This window comes from Zeus faber (assembly GCF_960531495.2).
Source record: "Zeus faber genome assembly, chromosome: 16".
Lineage (NCBI taxonomy): Eukaryota > Metazoa > Chordata > Actinopteri > Zeiformes > Zeidae > Zeus > Zeus faber.
The window spans coordinates 8586448-8611323 of record NC_137202.1 but is presented as its reverse complement, the minus strand read 5'-3'; the positions used below and the strand labels follow the sequence as shown (position 1 = coordinate 8611323).

The 24876-nt window shown below is 45.6% G+C and overlaps 1 protein-coding gene across 1 annotated transcript in view; it reads right to left on the bottom strand.

The window, feature by feature from the left end:
- The window catches only part of stk32c (serine/threonine kinase 32C), a gene marked incomplete at its 3' end in the record, with an annotated part of 106898 nt that overhangs the window by 2109 nt on the left and 79913 nt on the right, over positions 1-24876 (bottom strand). Inside the window, exons 4-10 of the mRNA XM_080016725.1 lie at positions 22030-22203; positions 11060-11097; positions 10663-10752; positions 10195-10298; positions 9603-9719; positions 7557-7682; positions 7155-7283 (exon numbers count right to left, since the gene is read on the bottom strand). Of these exons, the coding sequence (XP_079872851.1) occupies positions 7155-7283; positions 7557-7682; positions 9603-9719; positions 10195-10298; positions 10663-10752; positions 11060-11097; positions 22030-22203 (778 nt within the window). The remainder of the gene's footprint in view (positions 1-7154; positions 7284-7556; positions 7683-9602; positions 9720-10194; positions 10299-10662; positions 10753-11059; positions 11098-22029; positions 22204-24876) is intronic.

Sequence of the window (24876 nt, the reverse complement as noted above, 5' to 3'; positions counted from 1 at the left end):
AGAGAGAGAGAGACAAAGAGAGAGAGAGAGAGAGACAAAGAGAGAGAGAGAGACGCCAAAAGACGTTTTTACACTTCTTCCCCCCTCTCCTCTCCTCCTCTCTCCTCCCCCTCTCCTCTCCTCCTCGCTTCTCCCCCTCTCCTCTCCTCCTCTCTTCTCCCATTCTCCTCTCTTCTCCCCCTCTCCTCTCCTCCTCGCTTCTCCCCTTCTCCTCTCTCCTCCCCCTCTCCTCTCCTCCTCGCTTCTCCCCTTCTCCTCTCCCGTATTGAAAGTCATGACTTGTCTTTGTGCCTCACACTGGATGTTTGGCCTGCGACGAAAATAGAAGCTCCCGTTTTACCGGAAGCGCTTGGGGGGGGGGGCGGGGGGGGGCGTAGGACTGAGGGTTTCATAATTTAATAATCTCGGTAATAACTCAGTATGAGACGAGCATATGCTGACGTGCACGCACACACGCACGCACGCACGCACGCACGCACGCACGCACGCACGCACGCACGCACACACACACACTCACACACACACACACACACACACACACACACACCACAAACCTTGCGGGCTAGCTATTGTTTGAGAAACGTGCACACATGAGGAAGACATGTGAGCCTAATGTTAATAAAGAGATATATATATATAGATATATTACACGTAATATATTTAAAAAAATATATATATACATATATACACACAGTATATATCATAACAAGTCCCTGACAGGAGCTCGCATCTTGCACCTGAATACCGAGAGGAGGTTTTCCAGCCGGGGGTTAATTACGCCTCAATCAAGGATGAAAAGCCTTGAGCATGAACAGACACACATGTACATGTGCATGCGCGCACACACACACACACACACACACACACACACACACACACACACACACACACACACACACACACACACACACAGACACACACACACACACTCAACAGCCTGCAGTTGGACCGAGACGCACAGGGGCAGACTGTTGTTGCTCATTTGATTCATCCTTTTTTTTTCTATTTATCTGCAGGCGAACGTGCCTTCTCTGACTTCCACATGAATAAATGAATCTAAATCGTTTTTTGGGCATCGTCTTTTGGGGACAACCGATCTGAAATGTGGCCATTTTTAAACGATAGAATTCGGGGGGAAAAGTGAACTTGAAGGAAAAGATCATTTGGAGTCAAACTGGCTGTGGATGATCTCTGAATGCTGGATCGACTGAAGAGATCCTGATGATGCTGATCAGTTGGGTTGAGTCTCAATTATTGAAAAGGAAGGTTTGGCTTTAGACATGACGAACTTAAGGTGTCACGCTTGTTTAGCTGAAAGAAATATGTGATGTCTTTTTTGAAAGAATGGAAATTACATAATGTTGTATTTGTAGAGCACTTAATAAGCAATCATAAAATTTCTCCCAAGTGCTTTACAGAGGGCAGGAATAAAATAAAAAAAACCTTTCATTCCAAACAAGGCGTTAAATTACCTGATTCAAGATAGAAAACATGAAGAAACAACAGAGGAAATATGGCTTGAACAGTGCGAAAGAAAAGTGCAAGTGCAAAGCATTTCAGAATCTCAGAACCAGATCGGACCGAGATCTGTCGTTTACTGGATTTTGAACCACCTTTCATTGTGTGTTCCAGCACAGGGTTCCTCAGGTTTGTTTGTCATTTCCCTTCCGAAATTCACAGTAATCTGATCCCACCGGGGGCAGCGAGGATCAATTTAGGAGGGAAAACAGGAAACTCCAGCGGTGTAATGTGGTCTATTGGGTTGTAGAATGCATGGTAAAAAAATAACAGCTGGCCAAGAGAACAACAGGGCTTTTAAATGATTTTCAGCTCTGGTGGCAATTTCAACCGAATTGACCCTTTGATTCATAATATATCATGAATACATCATTTTGATTCACGTAGAGGCGGCGCTTCCTATAGGCGACAGGCGGCTGCTGAGGACACCATCTCGAGGGGGCCGGCAAAATCAAAATTGCGGCCAGAAGAAAAAAAACAAAACATGAGTGAGTGATCATCAGAGGATGGATTCAAACCCGGGAAGCTGCACACTTCTTGCCTACAGTACGCACGCTTATCTGATTGAGCCACCAGGACACCATTGGTGCTGCTCCGTTGGTACCTCTCCTCTCCTTGTGTAATGGGGACACTTCCTCCATCACTCGCCTACTGACCCCCCCACCAGCCCCCGTTGACAGATTGCCTAGAGCAGCAGAATGACTGGATCTGGATTCACGCCGCAGGAGCAGGTTGTTCCTCTGGCTTTGGGGCATCGCACAGGGACTTTGGCACAATTTTGGATGGTTCTCTCAACCAGGACGGGGCAATAGTCTGATTTATCGTCCATCAGGGGCATGATGAATGTCATGACATTCAGATATTGTCGTCATGTGATAATGTGATTGATGTTAGTTTCCAGAAAGACTTTAAACTGAAGGACTTAGTAGTTTATCTGAATTGAAAGCGCTTGCAACTCCAATGTCTTACTAAGATGAATAATCCATTGGTACCTGATTCTGTTTTTAAGGAGTGTGTGGCGATGGTCCAGCACTGGCTGCGGACAACAGCGCGGTTCCCTTTCCAGCGGCTGTCAAGCTGCGCCGAATTGGACCAATCACTGCAATCGGCGCTGAACGATGCGACTCGAGGCAGGGAGATTTCTTAGGTTTGTCTGTCTTGCAGAGGGGATCGGCGCACAGGCTCGGCGGAACACCATTCCTCCTGCGCTCGAGATGATTCCTATCATTATTGTTATTATAATATTTAGCATTATAAATTGTGGTTGATACTTGTGGCCAGCATACCTTATTGATCAAGGTGACAATAAAACTCTTGCCATGTTGGTGCACCACGGCCAGAAAGACTCTGTCTTCCTCCCTAAACCCTTAACTGTGGGCAGAGACCCCCACAAGTGGCGCCTGAACAGGGACCCCAGAGGGCAGCGCGCCGAGTGAAAGGCACCCCGGAGCTGATCTGCTGGCTGCGAAAACGCATCGTGGACCTGGAGGAGGAGTGGGACTACCTCCTCGCCAGGAGCCGGTACCCTAGAGAAGAATATCCAGGGGGCATCACTGTCTGTCTCAAGAACCCACGCAGGATTCACTGGGTCCCCAGCCCGTCCCGATGGCCCGGGGCACAATGTCCGAGGGGGGGGGGCGCTACATCCGACCCCAGGACCCCTGCAGGATTTGCTGGGTCCGCAGCACATCGCGGTGCCGCGGAGGACAAGTCCAGGGGGGCCCTAGGACCTACGTGGGATTCATCAGGTTCTCTCTCTCTCCCTTTCCTGTGCTGTCTCCTCTCTGTCCCCCCTCAGCTCCCAGGGCGGTGCTGCCGCAGTAAATCAGGGAGCTGTGCAGACTTCTGGGAAGGGATGCAGAGACTGTGGGCAGCCCGGCCACGACCGCCACGGCTGTCCTCGGATGGAACTTGGCCAGGTGGTGCGGGTCGCTGGCCCGCCGGACTCCTCCCCCAGTCTGAAAGGGGCCTACCAAGTACCGGTAAGGCTACAAGATGGGTAGACATCAGGCTTTGCTGGCTGATCACCGACAATGGTCCAGCAATGCCTGGTTCGCCCCGGGGCTTTGGTGGAGGCGTCACAGGTGGAGGTTCATTGAGTGCATGGGGATATTCAAACGTATCTGATGGTCCGGCTCCAAATTTGTTACTAGGGGAAAAAAGCATAGGATACAGGCTGCGGTTAGTTCCTGCCTGTCACACTCCCTGATTTCGGGCATGGCTTGGCCAGGGTTTGACGAGTTGATGAGAAAGGCTGGGGGAGAACATTCATGGTCGCTAGGGAAACGTGAGTGTTGCTTGGTGCACGGTGACGCGGAGGGGTTGTGGACGAGCGCGACGGGTACAGGGGACGCAAGATCCCAAGTAGGATCTTCCCCAGTCCCTTTAACCCCTTTTCCACTGGAGTAGTCGCAAGACGACACCCTACGCCGGGCCTTTGAGGGGGTAGTTGAAATCGATGGCGTATTGATGCGCCCAGATGCTGTGCTCACTCACCTGTATTTTTCGCTGATTAGGGGCAGGTTATATCGCGTGAGCCGTGACACTCAGACAGGAGAGGAGATAAACCAGTTGTTGGTGCCGAAGAGCCGCCGGTCACCTCGGTCAAGAGAAAAAACGACAGCGGATAATGGCCGCTTCTTTTGGCCAGGTATTTGGGCAAATGTGCGTAAATGGTGCACTGCGTGTCCTGAGTGCCAGGTAGTCAACCCTCCAGCTACGCCATGAATGCCGTTGAGGCCCCTCCCCCTAGTCAAGGTCCCGTTCGAAAGACTCAGTGTGAACCTCATCGGGCCGTTCGCCCGCAGTGCCCGTGGGTATCATTTTGTGTTAGTCCTAGTGGATTATGCAACCAGGTACCCAGAAACAGTGCCCCTGCACAGTATTCCAGCCAAAAGTGTGGCACAGGCGCTGTTTCAGGTCATCTCCCGTGTCGGGATTCTGAAGGAAATCCTGACCAGCCAGGGCACTACCTTTACACTTCGTACACTTTGGGAACTTTACGGGTTACTGGGTGTCTCCTCAATTCGGACCAGTGTTTACCATCTCCAGACCGACGGCCTAGTTGAGCGCTTTAATAAAACACTGAAAAACATGATTCGAAAGTTTGTTCACGATGCCATAATTGGGACAAGTGGTTGGACCCTCTGTTATTTGTGGTGCAGGAGGTTCCCCAGGCCTCCACAGGATTTTCTCCCTTTGAATTCCTCTTTGGCAGGAGACCCCGGGGGGTGCTAGACCTAATTAAAGGGTCGTGGAGGAAGGTCGTGGCACCAGTCAGAATGAAATACAGCATGTTATGGACCTGAGAGCAAAGTTACACGCGCTGATTTGACCGTTATCACGGGAGAATTTGCTGCGGGCTCAGTAAAGTCAGCGCCTCTTATACGACCAGGGGGCTTGACTCTGCACTGGGAGACAAGGCTTTAGTTAGTGTTGCTCCCTACGCCCAGCTCGAAATTGCTTGCGAAGTGGCAAGGGCCTTTTGTGGTCACACAGCGGGTTGGCGGGGTCGATTATGAGGTTGAAGAGTCTGACAGGCAGGGGGCGACACAAATTCACCTAAAAAAAAAAAAAAAGACCAAGACCAAAATCACCTAAACCTCTTGGAGGGGGCATCCATGGCTCTGGTCACGCTGGTCATTGAGCGGGATGAGTTGGGGCTGGAGGTTCAAAAAGCAGTCGATCATTTGTTAAGCCCTGTTAAGTGACCATATCTCTCCGTCCCAGAGGGCAGACGTAGCTGCACTTCTGCATTGCTTCTCTGATGTTTTCTCCTCCCTGCCAGGCGTCACGTCCATCATACACTACCAGGTGGAGATAACCCTGGAGGTGAAGGTGCGCTCTCGGCCGTATCGCCTGTCCGATGACAAACACATAATCGTGCAGGCAGAATTAGAGGCCATGCTGGATATGGGCGTAATTGATGAGTCCATGAGTGACTGGTCTAGTCCCATCATGTGGGGGGGGGTTAGATGGGTCAGTCCCCTTCTGCATGGACTACCAAAGGGTGTCCAAGTTCGACGCCTACCCGATGCCCTGGATCGATGAACTTCTCGACCATTAGGTACAGCTTGTTTTTTCACGACACTGTATTTAACCGAGGGCTATTGGCAGATTCAATTGTCTCAGGAGTCCAAGGAAAAATCTGTGTTCTCCACGCTGTTTGGCTTAGAACACTTTCGTACACTTCTGCTGGGGTTGTTCGGTGCCCCATTAACCTTTCAGAGACTCATGGACCGCATCCTGCGTCCGCATGTAGCATACGCCCCGGCCTACCTAGATGACGTTATCTTTAACAGTGACACTTGGGAGCGGCTTATTCAGCATGTGGGCGCTGTGCTTGAGTCCCTGGGCTCACCGCCAACCCAAAGAACTGTGCCATGGGACGGCGGGAGGTACGGTATCTGTGGTCCCACTTGGGCGAAGGCCTGGTCCGACCCCAGCTTTAAAACCGCTGCAGTCGCAAACACGCCGAGACCCAAGACCAAGAAGGAGGTGAAGCAGTTCTTGGGGCTGGCCGGCTACGATAGGAGGTTTGTCCCCAAACTTTCGGACTTGACTCGAAAGGGTACTCCAGATCCGGTCCAGTGGTAAGAGAAGTGCCAGCAGGCGTTTGCGAGTGTCAAGTCAGCTCTCTGCAGGAAGCCAGTGCTGTTTAATCCTAACTTCTCTATCCCTTTCTGTCTGCAAACAGACTTGTTGAACAGAGGGCCAGGAGCAGTCTTGTCCTAGGAGGTGGAGGGGAACGAGCGTCTGGTGCTGTACCTCAGCCGCAAGCTCTCAGAGTGGGAGTCGAGGTACAGCACGGTGGAGAAGGAGGATTTAGCCATCAAGTGGGCAGTCGGTTCTCTCGCTACTACCTCCTGGGACCAGCTTTCACTCTATGTTTGGACCACGCCCCGCCGCAGTGGCTTCACCGCATGAAGGACACAAACACCGGGATCACCTACTGGTACCTGGCTCTCCAGCCCTTTAACTTCAGGGTGGTCCATAGGCCTGCGGCGCAGATGGTCCAGGCTGACTCTGTGGGCAGGGACTCCCACAGAGTGCTTTATGGATTGTTTATGGGTTGTAATTTGTTTTAAGGATTGATTTAGGATTTTGCATGAAGTGTGGCCCTAATTATTATGTTTCCCTAGTGTCAGTTAGTGTTTGCCTCAAACCTTTGCTACTGTCTTGGCCAGGTCTCCTTTTGCAAAAAAGAGATCCTGGATCTCAAAGGGACCACTACCTGGTAAAACTAAACAAAAACAAAATAAAATAAAATAAAATTGAATTAAATATGATTATATATATTAATATCAAAGATCTTTTAAATATTTCAGGGATTTTTGATATTTGAAAAACATGCATACAAATATGATATAATAATAACAATAATAATAATAATAATATATAATAACAACAAACCATACAAATATTTCACTTTTATCCATGGCAGCTGGATCACTCGACATAGGATTTTGAATTCAAAAGCAGGTTTCGGGATACATATCATTATGGTTTATTGTAAGATTTGCTATGATTACTGCCATAATAAAATCTTCCATATCATCCAGCCCTCCATCTTGGCCCTCCACCCGCTGCTCTGTGTTATCAGTGACCCTGATAGGAGGAGGAGCTTCATCACTCACAGACTGTGAATCCTTGCTGTTGTCCCTGGATCTGTTCTTGGCCAGTCGCTTCTTCTTCTTGTGGAGTGGACGCGACTCCAGGATCATCTCCTCCAGCTCGAAGGTGGGGTCGCAGTGCAGCCGCCCTTTCTGAGAAGCCAGGACACACACACACAGATATAACACACACACACACACACACACACACACACACACACACACACACACACACACACACACACACATACACACAAAACAGTGTGTTTCACATCCAGCCCCTTTGCATTATTCCTGGGGGTATTCTCTCATTGTAAATGAGCAGGTTCAACCCCCAAATGTCAAGTGCGTGTCCGTGTGTGTATGTTTGTGTGTGTGTGTGTGTGTGTGTGTGTGTGTGTGTGTGTGTGTGTATGTGTAACTTACGTTGGGGACAAAGCCGGCCTCCATCTTCTTCTCGTACACGGCGTCCCAGTTGACGTCGGCGAGGTAGGGTGACGTCTGCATGTGAGACAGGCTGGAAAAACGATGCTCAGGGTTCACTGTCAGGAGCTGGAGAAGGCACGCCCATTACACACACACACACACACACACACACACACACACACACACACACACACACACAAAGTCACTTGCGTCAATGTCACCCTTTTGGCAGCAAACTCCTTTCCCATCATCCGAAGCAGATTATTTTCTGGGGAAATAAAATTAAATTCTGCAAAATGACTGCAAAAGTCATTTTGTCATGGCTGGTTTATTATTATGATTTTTTTTTTATAATCTTTGAAGAACTGCTTGAATCAACACCGAAACATGAGACATTTTAATGAAATTCTGGATTTTTAGATTTTGATTTTAATTCTGATTTTTTTTTTTATATTGATTTCCCTTTCTTTTTGGACTATTTGTCCCGTCTTCATTCCCCTCTCTTGTTCCCCTGTGTCCGACCTCACGCGCACGCCCTGGCACCAGACTGAAATGGATCAGGACACAAGTCAGGTCTAGACTCTCGCCAACAGGGGGCGCTGCTCATCAATCCAACCAGACATCAAATTGATCAGACGTTCCATCACGACAGATATCATCCCAACTGGAGCGGTGGTTAAAGAGCAGACGACTACGGCACCTTCTGTTTTCATTGTCATGATGAAGTCTCGATGCAAATTCTGTTTTTTTTTCCCCATGTTAATACATGTGTTCACGTTCACGGTGGTACAGTGCGTTGCACTGCTGCCTCACAGCGAGGAGGACCTGGGTTCGATTCCCGCCTGGGGCGCTGTTGGCACCGCGCTCAAGTGGGTTAACGCCTGATTAGGGGCCTTTCTGTGTGGAGTTTGCATGTTCTCCCCGTGCTCACATGGGGTTTCCTCCATGTACAAGAAACATCATCTGACCAGCGATGGGTGCTGAAGTTGGTCCCCGGGCACTGTAAACTGCCTGCCCCCTGGCGGAAGGACAAGCCTCAATGGGAAAAGACATTTCACTGCCTCCATCTGCGTGTGTCGGCCCCTGTAGCTGCACGTAGTGTTGTGTGGTGTGTGTATGACTATAAAAGACGAGCTAATGCTTATCCAGTTTATGTTTCCTTTTTTTTTAATACATGTGTTATTTCTGTAATTTTTGCTGTTTTTTGTTTTTAAAGGGGATGATTCAGTGTGGTCCTGGAGGGCTCGTTAGGTCTATCTCAGCGGAGTCCAGACATGGTAATTGATCAGCAGCCGAGCGGAAGGGACCCATGCCGTCCGTCCAGAGCACTCAAGTCGCATGCAGAGACACACACATGCGCGCACACACACACACACACACACACACACACACACACACACACACTCACACACACAATCCATCCCTCTTCTCCCTTCCGGTCTCTCTCTCGGTCTCACTACCGCCATCCCTCAGACTCCATCTGTCGTTATCTTGTCTTTTTGCCGAGCATCCTCTGCTCATCCTCCTGCCACCCCCCCTGCCCTTGAGGCTCTCATCTATTCCTCCTCCATGGCTGCATCCCCTTCTTCTTCGACCTGAACTGAACACTGAATCTGATGCTTTCCTCCTCCTCCTTTACAGTAATTTACCTGTTGAGCTTCTTTCATTAGATAGATAGATAGATAGATAGATAGATAGATAGATAGATAGATAGATAGATAGATAGATAGATAGATAGATAGATAGATAGATAGATAGATAGATAGATAGATAGATAGATAGATAGATAGATAGATAGATAGATTATTCATTTCCAGAGGGGAATTGTGGTGTCACAACAGCTCTCATCCGAAACAACATTAACAACAAAAACTACATAAACAAGAAGAAATGGCAGTATACAAGAAATCTAAAAATCATTCGCTGGATTCATATTGTGGGATGGACAGGTGACGTTTCTGCGTCTGTAACAACAAGAAAATTGTTGTAACGACAAGAAAATTGTTTTTATGACATCCACTTCCTGCATGGAGTGATGTTTCTCACCTTCCTGATGAGGGACACCAGGTCCTTGGGCCAGGCCGGGCTGTACTGGACGCTCACTGTGCTGAAGAGCTGCATGAGAGACTCCACTGAGTTGCTGGCGTGGATGTCATAGGGCCTCTGGGATGGAGGGATGAAGGGATGGAGGGAGGGAACGATGGAGGGAGGGAAGAAGAGAGGGTAGGGGAAGAGAGTAAAAATAATAGAAAAAGTCTATCCATGGACTTATATCTATAGATAGACGAGTCTATTTAATTATCCACCTATCTATAATCTATCTATCTATAACCCAATCTGTCTGTCTATCTATCTATCTATCTATCTATCTATCTATCTATCTATCTATCTATCTATCTATCTATCTATCTATCTATCTATCTATCTATCTATCTATCTATCTATCTATCTATCTATCTATCTATCTATCTATCTATCTATCTATCTATCTATCTGTCTGTCTGTCTGTCTGTCTATCTATCTATCTATCCATCCATCCATCTATCCATAACCCACTAAGCAATATTAAAACCATACAAAAATAATGCATTACAATATTAATAAAACTAATACTACAAATGTAGTACTAGTGTCGTACCCATCCACGCAGGACTTCGAAGGCCGTCACGCCGAGCGACCACCAGTCCACCTCGAAGGCGTAGCCTGTGCCCCCGCTCACAAAGGACTGGAAGATTTCTGGGGCTGAGAACAAAAAAAAACCCCAAAGTGGAGTCACCACCTTCAGCGCACGGAGGATCTGGAGGGCCCGAAACATGCTTCAGAGATCTAGAGAAACTTTCATAACCAACCGAACCACAAACCACTGAAGGAATCGTTTGGCGCCGCGTGCGAGGCGATCGCAGCGGGGGCAATCGCGTCATTTTCACAAGCATGAGAAATGCAAGATATTACACCGTAAGGAATTAGTTACACCTCGGAAGAAAGGTTTTGAGTTAAGCACTCCGGCAATAACCACTGTTGCTCAAATGTTATTGTTGTTGTTCTTTTAACATGGGGGGTTATTTCTGCTCCTGTTCATTTCGGAGCAGGTTATCTTGCGGGTTACCCATGTAGGGCTTGGTCCCAGCTAAGGCTGTCGCTCTCTCTCCGTCTTTTATGATCGTGGCGATGTTGAAGTCCGTCAGGTGGGCGTGGCCTGCGAGGACATCGCACAACAAAGAATATGTGAAAAAAAAATCGATTCTCGTTTTTTTTTATCACCAAGACTACAGCCTTGGAACAGACACACACTGGTTCTCAAACACAGACACACACACACACACACACACACAGACACACACACACACACACACACACACACACACACACACACACACACACACACACACACACACACACACACACACACACACACACACACACACACACACACACACACACACACACACACACACACACACACACACACACACACAGGAAATGCATGACTTTGGTCTAGTTACCTTGCTCGTCCAGCAGTATGTTGTCTGGCTTGACGTCTCTGGGGAGACAATGAGTAATAATTCAAGATTTAGCATCAACATATTTGATTTGAACTATAAAATCTTTCGAGTCACACCAACTACGAGGGTTGGCTGTGGCCCTTAATTTAAACAGCAATGCAATGTGTGGTTATGCATTTCTGCACGCAAGCACGCACGCACACATACATGTTGCTAAATCTATGGACTGTCTGAGCTGTTTATGTTGCAGCAGAACACATTGGAAAGAGCGAGCATTCAAATAACGTGGGGGATCAGTGGGAGGTGTTTGCAGGGTGAAGGATGTGTGAAATACATGTGTTGGCGCAACATGTCAAACAGCGTATCTACAAGTATGTGTGTGTGTGTGTGTGCGTGTGTGTGTGTGTGTGCGCTTCTTTGCAGCTCCTCAGCGGCTGTCAGGAGTGTGTGAGAACACAGTAATCAGCCCGTCCTCAAGAAGACTTTCCCACAGATTTGTCCACACATACTGTACTTATTACACTGGGCACCCATGCAGTATCGAGAGAGAAAGAAGCACGCACGCATCACGCACGCGCACGCACACGCACACACACACACACACACACACACACACACACACACACACACACACACACACACACACACACATACACACATCTCTGGACATGTTCCCTAAAGCGGGGCTCCTCCTCATTTCACTGGCAATTAACAGAGTCCATATTGCTTATTTAATTATGCAGGAATTCAGCGTGGTGTGAAGACTCGGTCCGCAGAGAGCGTTCCTCGCACCCCTGCAGGACGCGTTTGTTCACCAGGGCTACGCCGCCGCGCCAAGCCCACGCTAGCATCACCTGTCAGAGGAGGGGGTGGGGCCGCCACTGGTTCCACATGCATGTTCACTAGGCCGAGTACATTTTCATATACACTTATTCCGCTGTTGTTGCACCGTTTCTGGTTAGACGCTAAACTACATTTTTGTTATACTAGTACGTATACTCTGACAATAAAGTTGAATCTCAATCTAAAAAAAAATCTAAAATATGCAAGGAAATTTTGTCTTGGTCAGGGTTGATGCATTGGTGTACAGACGGATGATCAGAATTAAAAATGCTTAAATGCTTAAAAGACAATATATTAAAAAAAATACAGAATAAAATTAAGGTCTTCTATGCACAGGACTTATTCAATCTAAAGGCTATGGCAGTATGGTTGCTAATATTGGCAGTGGGTTTAGATATACAATTTAGATGTGATATTTCTCCACATGCTGAATTAATATGTATACAATTCATTACATTTTGTCTGATATGGAAAAGCAACCTCCACCACTACAGCCTGCCAATTGTATTTATTTCATTTAATCGTCATAAAACCCTGCAAACACTGTCGCTAAGACGGAGGAAGAGACGAGTTTGGATGGGTGTCTTCTCCCGACGTGTGTGGGAACCCCCCTGGCGTGGACAAATAAACATTTCAACACGTTAAAAAACCTGTGTCGCGAAGAAATCCAGCCCCCTGCCTCCGAGACGTCGGACCAGATTAGCACGGAGGGAAGACAGCGACGAGAAGGAGAGCGAGCGAGGGAGAGAGGGAAAGAGAGAGAGAGAAAGAGAAGGCGCTAGGAGAGGCAGAACAAAGAGAAGGAAAAAAGAACCGAGGAGAAGATAGGATCGAGGAAATATTAAAAAGGAAGAGACGGGAAGAACAAAAGAGGAGTGAAGGGGGAAGGAGATCACAACGACGCAAGGGCAGAAGAGAGGAGAGGAGTGGAGAGGAGGAGGAGGAGGAGGAGGAGGTCTTGTTGTTTGGGGACTTTCTCCACTCCTCTTTTACTCCTCCTCTCCTCGTTGGACTAATTCCGCCTCCTTGGGCCCGGTGGCAGCAGCTGTTGCTAGGCGACTGGAGACCCCGTCCTCCCGCGGTTGGTGCAACAAAATAATTGTATAGTATTCTTCTGTCAAAAGCTCACAGGGTGGAACCGAATTGCGGAGCCGGTCTGACGCAGACAGGCGGGGATTGTCTTTTTTAGACACAATTGTGTCAGAAGGAGAAGAAAAAGGAAAAAAAGAGAAAAACACTGGATGACGTTGAAAAAAAAAGAAAAAAAAAAGATGAAAAAACGAAGCTGTGAAGTTTGAGCCAAAAAACCCGCCCCTGACAGTTGTTAATATTTAGATCACGCTGGGCCATTTATGAAGCAGACACCAGAGAAAAACTGTGGCTACCTGTTGTGTCTTTGGCAGGGATGAGGAAGGGCAGACACACACACACACAACACACACACACACACACACACACACACACACACACACACACACACACACACACACACACACACTATATGCAAATATATATCAATCCAATATGCACCACACAAAGACGTGCTTACATGCAACACACACACACACACACACACACACACACACACACACACACACACACACACACACACACACACACAAACACAGCAAAACGAAGCTTAATTGAGGTTTGGAATCAGGTTTAAAGTCTTTCCAGACCATCTGTGGTGCTAAGGCTGCAGTCTGCGGGGACGCTCGCTCTTCACTTGCGTAGCGCTGCACTCAGCATCTTCCAACAAAGAGTCTGCCCCGCGTTGAGGAAGATGGATTCTATCAGTTATTTGAAGCTGCGTGAGGCCTATTTTGGGATATGTAAAGAAAGCAATGCAAAAAAAAACAACAAACAAAATAAAAACAGGGATGCCCAGGTGTTCTGGGAAAGGAACACCAGTCAGCAGTGCAGGAGAAAATAGAATATCAATACTGTTGCATTTCTTCCACAAACCTTTTAGTCACGGATATCACTTTGCTGTTAAAGGACTGATGTACTGGTGTCAAATAGCTTTTTCTAGTGAGCACCCACATTTACCCCCCGACCATTTTCCTGATGTTACCACACATATTTAGATGTTTGTTTTACCACATATATTTTATTCTATATTCATTATTATTATTATTATTATTATTTTGATCCTTTATTGTCTATATTGTTGGTCATTTTTATGTAAAATTTGAATTATGTTTGGTAAAGCAATTGCGCTTCCTCTTCTTCAAATGAAATGTATACATAAATCAAAATACTTAATCCAGCATATAAAAATTTAAATCTAAATTACACTAAACATTTTTCATGTATCCATTTTATTTTTAAATTAAAAAAAAAAAGTAGAATGAGTGTGATGTGAGTGTGATGTGATGAAGTAACTTGGAGAAAAATGTGTTTTTTTAGGTTTAGGTTTTAAGGTTTCTCATCATGTCATTTGAAAACAAACTTGAAACTCAATTTTACTCTGGTATGGTCCTTTAAAGTCCATCTTAACAGAAAGATTTCTAGTTTAAATGGAACCACAATACAAGGGGAATTAACGATCTAACTCAGTATCACACCTGAGTTTCAGGGATGCAGATCTGGATTTCCCATAATGATCTCCACATAATTTACTTGGGAAAGAAGGATGTCTTCACTTTAACGTAATAAAATAAAAAAACCCTCAGGTCAAGCACTGACCAGTGCCAGTGCCGCTAACCAGTCCCATCACCTCCCTGACCCCTGGTTCCACAGACACCCTCCACCCGTCGCCACGGCCATACATCACACTAAAAAGGCCAAGAAGCCACAGGCTCCGTTAATAGCGTAGCACTTCCAGCGGGCGTACGGTGTCAGGGCGGAGGAAATAATGGCCTCCTCCTTCCTCCTCCATCCCTTTTTCCTTCCTTCCTTCCTTCCTTCATCGCCTGGAGATCCAAGAAACAAATGAGTGGAGGGTTGATGATGGATCATTTCCAGGCTATTGTGGTCCATCCATCTCTGAGTGCTCTGGCTGGAGCTCCGTGTGTGTGTGTGTGTGTGTGTGTGTGTGTGTGTGTGTGTGTGTGTGTGTGTGTGTGTGTGTGTGTGTGTGTGTGTGTGTGTGTGTGTGTGTGTGTGTGTGTCTATGTGTGTGTCTGATGTGCCGGGGGTGGCGGTTGACCCCATGACACAGGGTGTAAATGGGTTGGGTGATGATGTATTCCATTTAAGAGGAATTTAATGTATTATATTAAAGACAGTTATTTGTACAATACTCAAATGTTTTACCGCTGTTGATGATGCAGTGAAGAAATAATCCATACATTATTTTTGTATATCTTCTGAATTACCTCCAGGGATTTTAGTCCTATCTTAACCTACTTTGTGGGTTTCCGAATAGGAAGAGTTGAGCCTTTAAAGAGACTGAATGAACAGTCGTTAGTGCCACTTCTGTGCACATCCTGAAAATAAATAAAGCCACAAGGAGAATCTCTTATTGTTGGGTCTTTGCTTTCTCTGCATCCTTTTGTAAAGAACATAAAGAGGGATCGTATGGATTTAACTATTCAGTATTGCCCTGACGGCGGACCCTGCCACCAACAAATGGAAGTAGCATATAAAGCAGCACTTGCATAACATAAATACACTGAAGGGCTGATTATTATAAAGTGCCAGCTAAAAAACAGTATCAACTATGGGATTTTTTTCAACAAAATAATTTCACAAATTACCACTTTATGGAAAACACACACACACACACACACACACACACACACACGCGCACACACACACACACACACACACACACACACACACACAATGCCATATAACTCAATGTCTTTGACTGATGTTTTCCCTTGCCTCATGCACGCGTGTTTCATCACTTGCTCTTACAAAATGTCCTTACCGCAATATTAAAATAACGTTCATATGTATACACACATTACGACATTGAGATCTGCTCAGTCTGTACTCACATTATTTTGGTTGTGTGTGTGTGTGTGTGTGTGTGTGTGTGTGTGTGTGTGTGTGTGTGTGTGTGTACGTGTGTGTGTGTGTGTGTGTGTGTGTGTGTGTGTGATTTCAATAATGGGGGGGCGCTTGTCCCGCCGTCTTGTGTTGATGAACTTTACCAACTACCAACTACTAGGGCCACTCCATCTTTAAGTAACCATCGAGGGGAGCAAGTGCCTGAAGTCTGACCTCGTGCTGCAGTGGGTTCCAGCACCACGGAGCGCAGGAACTGAAAGCCCCCTTTCCCAAATCCAGAGGCAGTGCAGTGCAAGGAAGAAGCACAAGGAAGATTACCAGCAAGCAGCCAAAGGATATTTGGGCTTCAATTAAAAAGACTAGACAAATAGTTTGGAGCTAGATTAGCTACGGCATTAGTCATATGCTAAGACTCAAGGAAGTCAGGCCAGCCTTTTCAGACAGCTGCTCAATTTAGATGTATAATATATAATAATATAAGTATAATAATAATAATAATATCGACAGAAACTAGAAACGTGTAACGCCTATTCACACAGGCTAACGGGAAAGATTTAAATAAAAAAAAAAAATGAAAACAAATTAAAACAAATTGTAATTATGTAAAATAATAGGGATTTGTTTTAATTTGTTTTCATTATTTGTTTTCATTTTCATTTTAAAACAAATTTAAACAAATTGTAATTATGTAAAATAATTACGATTTGTTTCAATTTGTTTTCATTATTTGTTTTTATTTTCATTTTAAAACAAATTCAAACAAATTGTAATTATGTAAAATAATTACGATTTGTTTCAATTTGTTTTCATTATTTGTTTTTATTTTTATTTTTTCCCGTTAGCCTGTGTGAATAGGCATTACACGTTTCTAGTTGTAGATATTATTATAAACCTTAACTGTTATCCTATTAGATTCAGAAACATTAAATACAAATATATCTCATGAAATCCTATTATGTCACGTCAAATAAGTTAAGAAACACCAATCAGCCGCAATAATTAAACCAAAACTAACAACCACTACTATTGTGTTACCCCGCTGGTGCTGCCAAAACAGTTCGTGTGGTATCTGGCACCAAGACGTTAGCAGCAGATCCTTTAAGTCCTGGAAGTTGCAGGTGCGGCTTCCATGGATCGGGCTTGTTATTCCAGCACATCCCACAGATACTCGATCGGATCGGACCCTAACCCCACCAAACCACATGATGCAGAAGAAAACGCGATTAATCGGACCAGGCCACCTTCTTCCATTGCTCCATGGTGCAGTTCTGAGGCTCACGTGCCCATTGTAGGAGCTTTCGGCGGTGGACAGGGGTCAGCATGGACACTCTGACCGGTCTGTGGCTACTCAGCCTCATACACACAAGCTGTGATGCACTGTGTGTTCTGACACCTTTCTATCATAGCAGCATGAACTTTTTCAGCAACTTGTGGATCGGACCATACGGGCTAGACTTCGCTCATTATGTGCAACAATAAGCCCATGGGCGCCACTTCTGGTAGGTACTAACCACTGCATACCGGGAACACCCCACAAGACCTGCTGTTTTGGAGATGCTCTGACCCAGTCGTCTAGCCATCACTATTTGGTCCTTGTCAAAGTCGCTCAGATCCTTACGCTTGGCCATTTTTCCTGCTTCCAACACATCAACTTAAAGAACTGACTGTTCACTTGCTGCCTTATATATCCCAAATCCGAAATGAGCAATGTTATTTACTTCACCTGTCAGCGGTTTTTATGTTAAAGGCCTCCATTTATTTTATCTTTCATTTTTTCACGCTCCGCTTGCTATTCCTCCACAGTTTGAATACAACTGAACTGAAACATATCAACTGCTGATATCCACTGTTTATACTATTACATGCTGTGGCAATGTGCTGGTCATCAGGTTTTTCAATCCCACACAAAGTGTCTGTCACCTCCTTTTGCCTGGTTACACAGTTTGTTATCCCCCCCCCGGGGGAGATGAAGGATCTTTTCTCCTCCTGCCGTAAACACGGCTTAGAGAACCTTAATGATGCCCCTGGAGCAACGAGGTGAGACCTGTGTCACTCAAGATGTGAACAGTACAGCGTGACCAGTGGTACACAAACCCAGAGATGACCTCACTGTGAGCTCACACCATTTGAAAGCCAGAACATTCATTTTTTTTATTAATTAATTAATAAATGTAATCAAGATGATAGACTGATTATTATTATCATGATTATTATTATTATTATTATTATTATTATTATAGAAAGGTTCAACCTATTAAAAATACATAAACGATACATAATACATACATGGTGTTTCTACAACAGAGAATAGGATAAAGTAAGTAATTGTGGGCATTACATAATAATACGAATAAAAAAATTAAATAATATTGTTTTTTTACACACACACACACCACACACATATATATAAATAGATCTAGCTGCCATATACATATATATGTATATATACAGTATATATATATATATATATATATACTGTATATATAATTACACACATATACATATACATACATATATGTATACATACGTCGATTTTTTGTATTGATTTGCGAGAAAAAATGTGAGTTACGAGGAGCGAGCTTCAGGTGCCGCTGCTAGTTGGCGTGGAGAGCGAAACCGGCCAGCATCCCGCGTCTCACTCCTTCACTTCACGCGGTTACCTGAGCGTGGAAGCACCTCATTTGTGTTTTGTGCTCGCGATTTGTGCGTTTTGTGCCGTCATTTTGCCCCCCAAAAAAAATTTCTAACCATGGGTCCTAAGAAAGTAAGTGCTGAGAAGAAGAAGCGAATGATGGCGATTGAATTAAAGCATAAAATCATAGAAAAACATGAGTGAGGTGTGCGTGTGATGGAATTGGCAAATTTTTTCAAGTTAGGCGAAAGTGAAGTGAAATTTTTTTTTTTAATTTGTAGCAATTAAGTTCAGCAATAAAGTGTAGCAACAAACAAAAGCGACTGAAAAAGCACGAAACAAACTCCCCCAACCCCTCCACCTATCTCCTCCACCATCCACCTCCTCCAGCATCATCCGTTAGTCCAAGTCATCTGATCTCCAAGGTAAATACACTTTATTAAACCAGTATATTTCTTAACATTCTCTTTTATTATGTTTTATGTTTATGTTTTTATACAATATTTGTTATTTATAAATAAATTTTTCTTATTTAAAAACACGTAACAAAAAAAAATTGGGGTGTTTTTTAGGGGGCTGGAACGGATTAATGGCATTTCAATTAATTTCGATGGGGAAAATTGATTTTCTATACGAGCAGATTGAATTACGAGCTCTGTCACGGAAAGAATAAACTTGTAAGTCAAAGTACTACTGTATATATATATATACACATACATACAAACATACGGTACATATATATATAAATATACAGTATATATATATATATATATATATATATACATAGTGTTGGAAACAGGAAAAATGGGCAAGTCTAAGGATCTGAGTGACTTTGACAAGGGTCAAAGGGTGATGGCTAGACGACTGGGTCAGAGCATCTCCAAAACGACAGGTCTCCCACAGAAGAGCTACTGTAGCGCAAGTTGCTGAAAAAGTTAATGCTGCTATGATAGAAAGGTGTCAGAACACACAGTGCATCACAGCTTGCTGTGTACGAGGCTGCGTAGCCGCAGACCGGTCAGAGTGCCCATGCTGACCCCTGTCCACCACTGAAAGGTCCTACAATGGGCACATGAGCATCAGAACTGAACCATGGAGCAGTGGAAGAAGGTGGCCTGGTCTGATGAATCACGTTTTTTTCTACATCATGTGGATGAGCGGGGTTAGGGTCAGGATCCGATCGAGCATCTGTAGGATGTGCTGGAATAACAAGCCTGATCCATGGGGGCCCCGCCTTACAACTTACAGGACTTAAAGGATCTGCTGCTAATGTCTTGGTGCCAGATATATATATATATATATATATATATAGATATATATATATATATATAGAGAGAGAGAGAGAGAGAGAGAGAGAGAGAGAAAGAGAGAGAGCGAGAGAGAGAGAGAGAGTGAAGGATAGAGAGAGAGGAGGAGTAATCCTCCTGCAAAATGCCGTATCTACGGGTATTTATTTTATCGCCTCCTCTATCTGGGAAGCTTATGTTGTTTTGTGAGTTGTAGTGAGCAGATGCTCCAGGTTATGATGATTAAGATGTTAACATGCTAATAAGATTTCTAAGCTTTGCCAGGAAAATATTGTCACAAACCAGGCCACAACCTTTAAAATCCACTCAAGGCATCAACACACAAACACACACCACACACAGACACACACACACACACACACACACACACACACACACACACACACACACACACTAAATCCTGCTGATGAATCCACTGAGATCAGCAATTCTTTGTCCGCCCCGCCTTAAAACTATGAAAACTTTGTGACCTTTCGAATAGACTGAGATTCGTTTCTTTCCGCACAAAGAGAAATAAGGTTGTGCGGTCCCACATGGAACAGAATTTTTATTTTTTATTTCTGTGTCCTTATGGACAGCAAGGCTGGAAGGAAGAGGCGCCCTACCTTTCTGAACCAAACTTCATTTTCCTGCTTTAAATTCTCTCACTAATCACGACACTGGTATGTCACTGCTGGAGCAAAGCAAAATATAACTTCATAAAGAACAATTTTGATATTCAAACGTCTTGCAACCTTGGACTAGGGAAGAGAACAATATAAACCTCAGTGCTTAGAAGAAGATGTTGGATATGAGCAACACCAAATCTTTCTTAAATTCTCAATTTTCAGGGCTTTACCCATTAATATAATCATATTTTGTATTTAATTACACAACACCTGTTGACATCGGCCTTCAGTTCTAATGCTCGATCATCTTGGAAGTCATTACAGGAAGACATAAAACTTGAGGATTTTGTTTCAACTGCAGATTTTAAACACAGAATCGGTGACCTGTTTTGTTTCAATGTTTTGATTTTTTAATGTCTGTTTTTCATTTTCAGTTGTGTGCTGCTTTTCTTGGCCGGGGCCCTGTTGGAAAAGAAATTCAGTCCTTGATGCTGCTTGGCTGTTGAACATATTGCATATATTGTTCTGGTGCGGGGATGGTGGGGTTTGGGGAGCCACACCTGGATCAGAGTGGCTGCATACCTGTTGGTCTAACAAGCAGCAGGTAAAACCCCCATCCCCACACACTCTTAGGAGAGAGGAGCCCTGTCATGACTTGTGTCCATCGTGTCCATCTGCACTGGGGCTTGTTCTATCAGGCCCCCTCTCCACAACAAATGTGTGTGTTTTCTACAACCCCATCTTTTGTGTATTTGTGCCGGAGGTCCCTGAACACGGCACTTGGGAGGCGCATGGTAGGCGAAACTGTGACACTGGCACCTGAACCCTGTTCCCCAGTACGGGGAAGGGACACAGAGGGCCGTCTGAAGACGCCCTGGAGCCCACCAGCGGATCAACGGGCGGCCACAGCACCAACCCCCTCCGAGTCAGCAGCAGCAGCACCCAGGGGGTCCGGCGGAGGACCGGGGGAGAAACAGCCGCAGCAACCACCACAAGTAAACGCTGGCAGGTAGCTTCTCCGCCCAGCAGTCACCGCCGGGACCAGCCAGCAGCCCAGCAGCCAGGCCACCCCTCCAAGCACCCCCCACAACAGCCAAGTCCGTCCACGCCTCCACCAGCCAACACACCAGCTCGAGGTCTCACACTCCGGAAGAGAGCAAGGGAGTCTGCATCGTTGCTCTGGGGGAAGGAAGCCGGTGGACCATGCTGTTCTGGGGAACCAGGTCCCCTGTTTCAGGTATGGGAACACCCTGTTTTAGAGTCCGGTGTTTTATTCATTTTAGGTAAAGTAACCCTGGATCAGAGTTTTTTTAAGGTATTGCAGAAATTCCTTATATGCGTAAGTTTATTTGGCCAATGAAGCCTGATTCTGAATCTCAATGCAGCTAACCCAGGTTAATGAGGTTCAATAACCAGAAATAGAACACATAAACACTGCCGGTTATCGCTTTACAGCCACCTATTTATTTATCAGCAACATGCAATTATCGCACGTTCATTTCAGGTTGGTCCGGGAGGAGAAGCCACAGTGCAACCAGAGGCTGTGAATCAGGAAATGACATGTTTGTTGAACCGCGAAAGGTGCCAGCCCCCCCTGCTCCCACTTCCCATCCATCAAACCTGTGTATGATATGCTGGCTCTGCAGGTAGTCCAGCGCCAGCGCCATCTCGCAGAGGTAGAGTTTGACGGCGTCCTCGCTGAACTGCACACTCTGCTGCAGGTGGTAGCGCAGGTCGCCCCCCAGCAGCAGATCCACCACCATGAACATGTCCTCCTCATCCTGGAACGAGTACCTAGGACAGGGGGACGCGGGGACACGAGGGAGGTTCTCAATTAATGTTTAAATGAAAACAATACACTGAGACACACAAACAAGCCGTGCATGCATACAAAGACGAGAGACTGCAGCCCAGAATGCCCAGGTTTTAACTGTTTGCATGCCGAGGCCTATACAGTAAACACACACAAACTCAGTGCATTCAGCTTAAACATATATACATTCACATGTAAGGCATTTTAACAAACAGCACGACGGTGGAAGCCCACATCCACGTGATGCCACAACACATGCTGCAACTTGGATGATTTTCAATCACGGTGCATTACGTCATCGTCATATTCATGCACACCATGCAGTCCGAGATGATATCTGTGTGTGTGAATGTGTGAAGAGGTAGCTTTTTTTTTACACCGCAAAACAAAATGTAAATCATTAGTTTTGGGGAGGGGCGAAAGAGGATAAATGAGCATCAAGTGACGGTGAAAGCGGTGAAAGCCCTGGAAACAGTCCGTCCCTGCTCCGCGCTCCTTATTCGAAGCTTCCGAGCGGTTTTGGCTGCAGATTCTTGTCAATCAGGCTTACTCATCATGCACATCAGATTAAAACACAGCCTCTCAATGATCTGGCGGAGGAAAGTGTAGCGCACCACTCCGCTTCCACCACCACCACCACCAGCCTCTGAACAATACATCAAAACCATGCAGGGTGTGCACAGATAATTCTCTGTACAATGAGATCCAGAAACTCATCTGAGGGAAAATAATAAAGCCTGAATGGCTTCCTAATAGGCGTCCCACACAGTAAGATGCTCTCAATTTGTGGCGGCAGAGAAAACAAACTGACCCCCTTGTGATTTCTTCTATCAAGCTCCATTTAATCCGACAGTGACTGAGCCAATTCTTTATTTCTCCCCATTAAAGTTCAGATACGGTGGCATTATTGCTTCTCTTGGTGGCTACAGATTTACTCCGTGTCTCAAGGCATCTACCTCGATTTGGGCTGCGGCGGCGCGCTGCGCTCGTGATTGGCCCTGTTAAGGTGCAATTTGCTGCCTTTCCAGAAGTACGAAATGGGGTCCAGGGTTTTTCTGAAGATTGCTTCTGCCACGGAGTGAACAACCCATTCGGTACAAATAACCCAAATAACCCATCACGTATTTCTTATTTACCCCTTCAAGAACATATAGGTTAATTAATGAAATTGTCTGGCTCTGGAATAGATAAACAACTGGGTGGACCCAAAATACTCGTCTCTCTAAGACGAGACACCCACCAAGAACATGGTGTTCACCAATAAAAGTGTATATAAATGGTATGTTTCTTCTAATTATGCATTCTGTCAAGATCTATTGGAGGGAAACCAATATTTCTCTCATCAAGAACTATGCAACAAAGTTCTGCTTTTCAGTATACGTTGACAGAAATCTCCTTTTGCATTCCCTCAGACTCTTCTTGTTGGAAAATACGGCGGGGCAGCCCTGTGGAATCCAGTCTAGAGGCTCCAACAGCTGGGAAACACCCCCAACTAGATGTAGAAGGAACCAAACTGGATGTGGCCCCAGAGTGCTGCACCTCAGCCAAATAGCTACAGTAAATAACAAAGCAAGCCTCAGCACTCCCGCGTCCCAGACTGGTGGCTGCTTTCCCGTCTTTCTCACCCTTTTCTCACCTCCTTGTCACCGCTCCTGAACCGCACTATTCCACTTGCGACAAGTGAGGCCCTTCCTTCCAAGCTCTCCCCTGTCGAAAAAGTTTTATTGTCCTCGTCCCAGAGAGAGAGAGAGAGAGAGAGAGAGAGACAAAACGACATTGCGGCACGGGGTTCGATCTCGCTGTCACTTCCCACCTCGCCTCCACCGGCGCTGACAGGGGGATGTCAGACAACAGGACAACAAGTGGAGCATATGAAAGCTCCGGTGCCGACAGGCCTTGTCACCTTTTAAAGCGCTCTCCAAGGACAGGGGACAGGATTGATACAGACAGCGCCGGCTTTTTAGGGAGGGTTCTCTCCTACCTAAATACATGCAAGTAGATGGTTTCACCGGAGAGAGAGAGAGGGAGAGAGAGAGAGAGTTTGAGGCACCCCTGTTGTAAAAACATACCAAAGTTAACACAACTACGTTTTCATCTTGGAAAACTGCATTTTTCAACCTGTGGACCACTGGTGGTCCGCAAGGGTACTGCAAGTAGTCCGCCAAATCATTGGCAAGACATAAAGATTTTAATGACGATAAAATTAAATTTCTTTTAGAACAAATTTTAAAACTGATTTCATGATATCTTCAAGTTCTTGAAAAACTCATTTCATTGTAGTTTTCTTTAAAACACTAAATACTAATAAATGCAACATAAATGTGATACATGAATAGGAGTTTATGGAACTCCATGTCCATCACCACCGTCCTCGCTCCGTCATTTTCCAGTGGAAAAGGTTGGGAACCGCTTTTCTAAAAACTTTTCCAATGCGACCCCTAGTCGGACAAAAACTTCCGTCGGCACAGCTGGCTGTGAATGAAGGCCGCGTGGAGCTCGGTGGGCTGGAGGAGGTGGAGGGACAGAGTCCAGAGGGAAGGAGGAGGGCGGCGTCAGGTGGAACTGGACTGTGAAGCTGGAACAGTCACAGGACCGAGAGGGAGGGGCGGGCAGGCTGGAAGGAGTCCGAGGGAAAAAGGCTGAAATAATCAGGC